Raw genomic sequence first — 9,569 nt, 5'->3', positions numbered from 1 at the left:
TTACACAGAATGGCACGAAAAACAAAAAACATCCAGTGAGCAGCAGTTCTGCAAGCAGAAACACACTGTTGATGAGAGAGGACAGAGGAGAATGGGAAAACTGATTCAAGCTGACAGGAAGGCTATGTTGACTCAAACTCAAATCTTATTACGGCCATGGTGAGCAGTTCATATAAAGCTTTGAGCAGTGAGAGATTGTTATGATGATGATTTCCTCATTGAATAATTGGAAGACTGAGCTGGTGTACTGGTGTTCCTAATAAAGTGGTCAGTGAGTGTATATCATATACAATTTTTGCTATAATTCCACATACAATTATCTATAAGGCAAAGAAAAAAAATATTGTTCAAAATTTTCGCAAACATTAACTCTTAACTTTTCTAATGCTGCCATTTTGCTGGTCAGTTTAAGAACATAAAAAGTCAAGCTAACCCAATCCTGATTTTGTCTAATCCCTGTATTTGGAATCAAATGCTTTAAATTTTGGTGCATTTGAATTTATGTTATACGATTAATTCACGGCTGCTTTCTGTACTCAGTTTTGCACAGCTCTACATAAGTAAAAATGGAGAAAAAAAGGTTTAAAAGTGGTTTAATCAGTGTATGTTTAAAGCTAAACATTGTTCTGCTTCATCTCAGTGCCTTATACAATGCTGCCCTCAACTGGTGCTGTTGAAGCACTCATTCAATATCTTTGGAGTGGGCAAATGCGGTCATGTTAATTCTCTTCCAACAGCCTTGCCTAGAATTTTTGCCAACATTACTTAAGTATAGTGTTCATAGGAATACATGCCACCTACGTGAGCCCTTCATGTTTCCTATAGGGGTGAGCTCTCATAAATACTGCTTTCTTCAATATTCATTGTTAAATAAGTAAGTATTTGTTGACATAATGCTGTTATGTGCTATGGCTTTTTCTGCGCTGACCTACATTAGAATATTATGACAACTGACTCTTGTATGTCTGACTTATGTCAGCGATACAGCTAGTATTCAGCCTGCTAAGGAAGGATAAAATGTGTTTTGTTATAACACAAGTATACTCCCACTCAGCAGAATATCCTTGTCCGCTCCACGTCTTATTCTCTGTAGAAACTTCACAGTGTTTTCCACTTCACACTGTTTGTTTCTATACAACTGGTGTAGTGCAGTGTTGTGCATTGTCTCTTTGAAACTGCATGGGGTTCCACTGGGTATTACACTGATTTTCACCCACCTCCCAAAAACATACCCTAACCAGGATAAAGAGATTACTGTTGAATAAATTAAATTACATTCAATGTTAGTCATTATACAGTGTATACAGTGTAACCAAATGTGGTATAGCTAGCATCAGGTGTTAACATTTTAAGATTAAATAGTGAAATAAACTAACATAAAATAAAATAACAAAAAGATACCATTTGGTGAGAGGTAGCTGAGTAGCTTCTGCCATCTTGGAAGTACCACCCAAGATAGGAGCAGCAGCTGTATTATATTACTAGCAGCAGCATTTATTTGTCACGTATATATTACAGCATAGTGAAAATCTTTTTTCGCATATCCCTGTTTGTTAGGAAGCTGGGGTCAGAGCGCAAGCTCAGCCATGATACAGCACCCCTGGTAAGGTAAGGGCCTTGGTCAAGGACCCAACAGTGGCAGCTTGGCTGAGCTGGGGCTTGAACCCCTCAACCTTCTGATCAGTAACCCAGAGCCTTGACCATTGAGCCACCACTACAGTATGATTACGGACTACAATGGCATACTGAACGTCTGTTCATGCCAAATAAATAAAAATCTGAAAAATCCAATCCAGTCTAAATCATAACCTAGTGCTGTGTGACTCAGATGGTATGCTGAAACCTTTCTGATGAGTTATCAAAAGCCACAAAAATGGAAGCTTGCATGTATCTCTTGCATGTATCAAGTCCTGTAATGTCCTTTAATAATACAAGAGCACAGTAAACAAAGCTACATACATGTAATGTCAATACATACTGTAGGAGAATAAATACACAGGACAGTACATGCTAACTAGACAAGTTATTTATCAAATATTGGATAAATAACACGGCATCTGAAAACATTTACCATAAATGCACTGTTTTATATTGATATAAGCATATGAGTAGAAACCAGTGCAAATAATTGTATGTAATATGTACACTGTCGAGCAATTTAATTGGAAAAGCTGTCACATGTATGTAACATAAAGCATATGATAAACTGGCAAGTGGATGTTATATCGCCAAAACAGTGACACGTTTCCACAAGCTATGAGTGTCAAGGCAAAAGGGTGTGGAAAATCACTGGGGCTGTTAATTCACATAAGGAGACAAGTTTTTTGGCTCAAATGCCATTATCTGAGCCTGGTAAAAACATATGCCAAAAACATTGGCACACAGGATCAGGAGGCATTAAAGGATTACGTTCTCCTGTCTGAGATGAGCGCAAAACATGTCATGTAACAGATAACTAAAAAAACATTTTTTTTTAATTAAAAAAAGTCATCCAATCTGGGATATTTCTTATAATTGTTAACAATGACAACGCTGTGTGAAGTTAGAGGAGGGACACGGGGCTTAAGGTACCATTTTGGACTGGATCCATATGGAATTAGGGGTTGCTTTGAGACAATGTCTGTAGCGCTCAAGGGAGTCTTGCTACCACTAGAGGGAGACATATCATTAGACGAGCTAGTTCATTAAGTGTCCACTTTATTAGAAACACCTGTACACCTGCTTATTCATGCGATTAACCCAATCAGCCAGCAAAACGGTGAATAAAATCAATAGCTAAAGTTTATACTCCCATCAAACAGAATGCTTGTGGCATTTGATGTGGTTCTGAGATGTTTTCCTGCTCACCATGATTATAAAGGGTGGTTAGTTGAATTACTGTAGCTTACCTGTCAGCTCGAATCTGTCGGTCCATTCTCCTCACCTCGCTCATCAACAAGTCATTGCTGGCCACAGATCTTGCCACTCACAGGATGTTTTTCGTACCATTCTGTGTAAACTCTACAGACTATAATATGTGCAAAAAATCCCACATCAGCAGTTTATAAAACACATTTCTCCCCCATTCTGATATTTTTATTTGAAGCTATATCTGCATATTGTTATGCCTTGTGCTGCTGCCACATGATTGGCTGATCAGATAATTGCATAAATGTGCATTTGTATGTGTTCCTAACAAATAGATTGGTGAGTATATGCATATATAGAAATATTACTTTAAATTAACCTCTTCAAAATATATATTTAATTCAAAATCCTCTACAGTGAACACCACAGTATATAAATTAACATAGGGTGTTCCAACCCCTTTAGGGGAAAAAAAAGAGAAAAAAAATACCCATCTTCTGAAGGGGACAGAAAATATCAGCAATGTCAAGTAGCAAGTCAGTACATACAGGCTTTAAGATTGTTGTACCTAAAATGCTTGATTTTGCTGCAGAAAATTTGAAATAATTTTTAAAAACTGTAAGCTCCTCTGAATATTGCGGAGTTTGCGTGGTTGTGTTAATTTCTGTGATCACAAAAGTTACTAAATGCTGGAAGGACTGCATAATGCATAGCAACTAAATCTAAGCTATCAATGTGTACCATCCTAACGCTGTTTAACTCAGGCCATGAGGAAACCTGGGTTTCAAAATTTCCCATTCATTTCAGAGCAATTAAGGTTCTGAAAGAATACAATCACTACTGAAATTGCTCCAGAAGAAATTAAACATCAATAAACCCAGTACTAAGAGTTTGGTCTTGGAATGTTTTTTTTTTTTTTAAATTCATTTCATCCCCCCCACCCCCCCACGGGAGGTAACAGCCAAAAGATATTGCTCTTTTGCATACTACTAATACAGTAGAGCCTTATCCCTTAAAGCCCACCCCCTAGTGAAAAATACAACAGTCTTGCACCTATTCAAATTTAACCCTTAATCATCTTTGCATCAGGAAGACAAAACTGGCCACATTAAAAAAAGAAAAGAAAAGAAAAATTAGGGTGGAGTTGCAGTTACACAGCATTACTAGCTGTGTCTGGAATAAAGCAAACCATGCCAAACACCAGTGATAGAGAACCCATAGCTGCCCTTTATTAAAAAAAAAAAAAAAAAAATTAAAAATTAAAAACCCATTGTGCTACATAAGTGCGCAAACCGATTGAAGTGATAAGCGTATCAAGAGTGCAGGCTGCATTAATAGAAACTTTGAGGACCTTAATGCATAACAGCAACATGCTTCCTTCAAAACGCCAAGACTACAGCCAATATCAAAAAGCACATTAGAGAACAGCTAACAGAGCTCAGAGCCAACAACTGAAAGTCACGTATAATAAAAAAAATAAAAATAAAAAAAATAAAATAAAAATAATTAAAAAAAAACCAACAACACACACACAACAAAAGCACCAATACAAACTATAGCTAAACACCAGAAAGTACAGGTGGAAGGATTCACTTTTCCTATTTTCACACCCATCTGGGGGGGAATACACAGTAAAGAAGCAAAAAAATCTTTGGGTTTATTTTTTTTTTTTTTAAACAATAGATCAACTCAGCAGATCAACTCTCTGCCTCCTTGTTCTCCTTGTTTTTCCGGACCTCTTCCAGCTTCTTATCCTAAAACAGAAATACATTTAGCCAAATAAAACCAATTTAAAAACTTTAAAAAAAAATTAATAAAGCTAAAAACACATAAACTAAACTGTACCTTCTCTTTGAACTTCTCAGTCATGGCTGCCATTATTGCTGTACGCTTCTCTTTAGTGGCTTCCATTTTCTGATTAAGTTTCTCCTCCGCCATCTTGCTGAAGTGGTTGTTCTCCTCCAGAGCTTTCTGCTGTACCTCCTTTTCATGCTCACGCTTCTCAGCCAAGTGCTTCAGAAATTCAGCTTCATGGGACTGCAAAGGAGATAATCCACTTAGGGATTAACTTCAGGATTTGTACTTACATTAGTTACATTATTCTACATTAAGAGGCATGAACAGACCTAGAGGTGTTAAGACATGTTCAGATGGGTAGTGTGCAGTTTGTTCAAAGGAAGAGTTCACTTGTGGTACATACTAGGCTGGAAGTCAATAATTATTCAACAGTTCACAAGCTGTGATGCAACACTGACATTTCTAGATATTGTCACTGTAGTCATGCTAGCAACACTTTTTTTTTTAAGAATGGGACAAAATACATCAAGTCAATTAACAGGCTCTCAGGTACAGTAGAAAGTCAGTCAAGTTCCATAATTCTATATTATTCTATATGGATATACATTTCCACCAAAAATATGTCTGCCAGTAAAGGCCAATATACACAGAGGTACCACCAAGAAAGTCCTAGCAGAACTATCATAGCACTAGCGTACACAACGTGGCCAAAAGTAAGTGGAACCAGAGTACTGAACAGCCCATTCCAAAACCATGGCCATTAATTATAAGTTTGGGGAAGACCCTCACATGGGTGTTATGGTCAGGTGTCCACATACTTTTAGCCACAGAGTGCACAGTATAACCGATAGACAGGATGGCTCAATGTAAAAAGCATAATAAATTATGCATTGGATTAACTCTGGCAATTGGAATTTGCAGAAATATTTTAATTTAGGATTCATAAAGTAGTGGTCAACCGAGTTGCACTAGTAACCGGTTGCTGGAACTACCATTGCTTTAACGGAGTAAGAACAGTATAGGTGTCTCATATCGCTGCAGTCTCTAGATATCGACACCGCTAACAGATGTGGTTGTTTGAGATGTACCTTGCGCCTTTCTTCAGCTGCTTCCAGTTTCTTCTGGATTTCCTCCAGTGACCAATCCTTTTTCTTCTGAGGAGAGAGGGGGAAATCTCCTTTTGCCTCTGGGGCAGGATCACACAGAATGACCTCAAAGGCCTGCCCCGAGGCCCGCTTGTCCAGCTCCTTCACTTTAATATCTAAAAGCAAAGAATAAAAGAAATGCTAAAACATATTTACAATGCTACAAAATGATACAGTCAAGTAAAGCAAAGCTAAGACGGAAGAAAATTCATCTCCTTACCACTAGCGGCCATTGTATCAGAAGATGGCTGAGATGAGACCTACACCTGAAGGGAAAGGGGAGGTAGATCACTTTAGGTGTACAGCACTTGTTCTGCCCTCCTGTGGCAACTTGAAGGATAGGCACTCTGAACAAAAATAAACAAAATAATAAAATAAAATAAAAACATGCATGTGTTTGTGGGATAGGTGTAAGTGGTTTATGATTCAAGCTTTTAACCCCCCAAACAGAACTTACAGGGGGGGGAAACTGAAACTTGTAGATTAGCACACACAATGAGAAAGAGAAAAAGAGAGGACGTGAGCTGCACTGAAATTTGGCGCGCATTGTGTGAAGGGGGGAGAGAAAAGAAAAAAGGCACACCGTCCTCGAGTGAAAAGGCGCGCTCGCTTACGTTTTCTTCCGCCCGAAAGTCACACAAAAACACAGTGAAGAAAGTGAGAGCGCGCGCGCGCCATGCAACGTCGGAGGAAAAATAAATAAATCGTACACGCGCGCAAATTGCAAGCACAAAGTTCTCCTTAACTGGCGTGCATTATCTAATGAAAAAATTTGCCGTATAGTTAGCGGACAGTGCAACATGAGAAAACACAAACACCACCAGGGAACAGCCACATGGAGAACAGCTACAAACAAACAAAGAGAGCGAGACAGACAGACAGGCGGTGGCTCTCTCGCTCACACAAACACACACACGCTCTTGATCCCAGACTAGGTCAAGTTCATCCTGAAAATAGCTTGTTGCATGGACATGAATTTGAGTCTACACAAAGGAACAGCCTCTGAACCGCAGGTTCAAGTGATAGTTTGCATCGAAATGCATAAACGCATGAATCAAACCAATCAAATGAGCACAATAAAGTACGTCTGCACTCTATAAATGTAGACCAAATCAGAAATTATCAGCTAGATAGGTACTGAAAAGATATATGACTATACTATTTCTGAAATTATTTCAAAAATATGCCTTCTGTGATCACAAAATGTCGGCTGACGCAGAAACACAACACAGAGGTTTGATTAACTCCGAGCAAACAAAAAGAGAGCAAGGTGCTGAATGGTAAACAAATATTTTGATTGTTTTACCCATGGTGAAAAAGGGTCCGAGCTAGAAATCTCAGAATTCTAACAAAAAAAAGAGAAACAGTCCGACTAAAGGGCACGAGAGCTAAAAATGTGTTTATTTATACATGCTATCTACGCAGTGATGTAGTGCACTGCATGCATCCTACTATCAACTTCATAAACATAAAAACAAGCCTCGATCAGACTCCGTATTTTAAAAAGTAAAAATGCACAAACTTTTGTTTATTTAATCAATTTTCTTACTCTTCCACATAGGCACCCACCTTTTATGACCCTCACACTGTGCCTTTCGCGCCGACGTTTAGCTCCACACGACCTAAGTTCGCGCATATGAAGACCAAATCTAATGTCGTCATCCCAGAGCATCTCTCCTATTGGCTACTTCTGTTTACTCCCCGGGCTTTTGGGAAGTGTAGTTCTTCAGCACCCCAGACAAGTCCAAACAAGACCAAAACAACCACCAAAGACCTCCATTGCAAGTATTACCGGCTCTTTTCAGGGGAAAGTAGCTAATGCATGCTCATTTGCATATATCACAATGTGTTACATAAAGAAGGAAAACACAGAATAGAATAGTTAATAGTTTTGTTTTGTTTTAAATAAGAACAACTAATGGCAACACACACTAACTATGTATATTGTTGATAATGGAGGTGGTGTTCACTTCAGCATAGCTCACTGGGTTGGTTAGCACAACTGTTCAAAAATGCCATCCTCACATATAGAAGATTTTTGGATTAATTATGTCAACTGTAGTCATGTAAAAAAAAAAAAAAAAAAAAAAAAAAAAGGCATTTGGAAAGTTGCTTATAAAAAGTCAATAGTCATTTTCTTGATCTCTACATGTACATTTACTCAAATGAATTATTTCTACAGTAGCAGTACCTGCAGTGTTCTCGTTCCACCATGTGTGCATATGAAACACACACACACACACACACAGAGCCCAGAGATAATGGGTCTGCCTTAGAGCATCTCACTAACAAGTTCCAACAGAGTAGACTTTTTGAGATCTTATATTTCAAGGATAGATGGATAGAAGAAGAGGTCAGTGAAGAGACAGAGTGATATTCCTTTCTGTTGCAGAAAACGGAAATTAAGTTAATAGATTTACATCAACTTTATGCTGTCTTATGAGTGTGTCCAGTCAGCAGTAAAAGTTTTGGAACAGCAAGGTCTTAACAGATCGTCTAAAAGTAAATTAAAATAAATAACACTTAATATTTGGTTGCATATCCCTTGCTTGCAATAACTGCATCACACCTGCGACTCACTGACATCACCAAATTGTTGCCTTTTCCTTTTGTGTTGCTTTTCAAGGCTTGTATTGTAGTTTCTTTTAGATGTTATTTGTTTCCGGGGGTTCCTCCCTTCAGTCTCTTCTTCAGGAGGTGAAATACTGCTCAGTTGGGTTAAGGTCTGGTGATTGACATGGCCAGTATAAAACCTTCCACTTTCACCCCCTGACAAAGTCTTTTGTTGAGTTGGCAGTGTGTTTTGGTTCATTGTCTTGCTGAATGATGACGTTCCTCCCAATTAGATCAGAGGCATTTCTCTGTATACTTGGCACATTGTTTTTGTGGACTTCTGAATTCATTCTGCTGCTACCATCATGAGTTACATCATCAATAAAGATTAGTGAGATTACTGTTCCAGAAGCAGCCATGCACGCTGTGAGGGAAATTACTCATTTTTACTTTGTAATAGTTTTGTTCTTGTACTTTTTCTGTTCATCTGAGGATAACGCCTAAGAAGTCCATGTCATGTCACTGAGATCAGTACAGAATGTTTATCTGCTTACAGAGACACAAACATGTTCTTCTTTTCAAGGTTTGTCTTTTGATTCTTTAAACAGTCAGTTTTACAGGGCACACCTGGGCAGCATGAAACACTTATCAGTCACATACACCAATATTTTTAATCGCTTGAAAAAATGGGTGGGTTCAAACAAAAGGTACCATGTTCTAAGTCGTTTAACACATAGATATAAATATAAGGAAATGAAAGGTGATCTATTGTCTCATTCATCTTTTAATCTAAAATATAGGTTATTATATACAGTATAATTATAATAACTATTATTATTATTATTATTATTATTATTATTATTATTATTATTATTATTTAAACTTGATAAATTCTTTCAGTAATTTCATTATCTTGAAAATTTGGCATGTGTTATTTTGTTTATAATAATCTCCCTAAACTATAGAGATGCAACCTTTGCTCATCATTATTAAGCCATGCAGTTATTGTACGTGTTTTGGTGACAATAACACACATGGGCGGGTTTCTTTCAGTCTTGTGGGGTATTACAGACAATGTAAACCTTGTGCTTAATTTGAATGCACTGGTATTGATGCAACCTCTGCTTCCTGATCTATCATCCTTGCCATGTCTCTCTTAACTGTCTTAAGGTCTTTACATCTTTAAGGTTTAAATAACAGCTAATTTGATTGCTCCTGATGTACTCT

At 37.7% G+C, this 9,569-nt stretch overlaps 1 protein-coding gene across 1 annotated transcript; it reads right to left on the bottom strand.

Moving 5' to 3' along the window:
* Positions 1-1,862: 1,862 nt before the first annotated feature.
* LOC128615416 (stathmin-like) lies at positions 1,863-8,891 on the bottom strand. The gene is made up of 5 exons (XM_053637479.1): positions 7,359-8,891; positions 6,010-6,136; positions 5,733-5,905; positions 4,693-4,884; positions 1,863-4,601 (listed from the first exon to the last, which is right to left on the bottom strand). The coding sequence occupies exons 2-5, from the start codon at positions 6,020-6,022 to the stop codon at positions 4,545-4,547; spliced, it is 435 nt and encodes a 144-aa protein (XP_053493454.1). The 5' UTR covers positions 6,023-6,136; positions 7,359-8,891; the 3' UTR covers positions 1,863-4,544.
* Positions 8,892-9,569: the final 678 nt, after the last annotated feature.

This window comes from Ictalurus furcatus, chromosome 12 (genome assembly GCF_023375685.1).
Source record: "Ictalurus furcatus strain D&B chromosome 12, Billie_1.0, whole genome shotgun sequence".
Taxonomy (NCBI): domain Eukaryota; kingdom Metazoa; phylum Chordata; class Actinopteri; order Siluriformes; family Ictaluridae; genus Ictalurus; species Ictalurus furcatus.
This window is presented reverse-complemented; position numbering and strand designations above follow the sequence as displayed.

What these genes read in the sequence shown, in the direction of transcription:
- LOC128615416 (XM_053637479.1), bottom strand. An exon ending in CAGCTGAAGAAAGGCGCAAG is followed by an intron (nt 4,885 to 5,732) that starts GTACATCTCAAA and finishes TCTCCTTTGCAG; the next exon opens with TCCCATGAAGCTGAATTTCT. An exon ending in CTGAGAAGTTCAAAGAGAAG is followed by an intron (nt 4,602 to 4,692) that starts GTACAGTTTAGT and finishes TTTCTGTTTTAG; the next exon opens with GATAAGAAGCTGGAAGAGGT.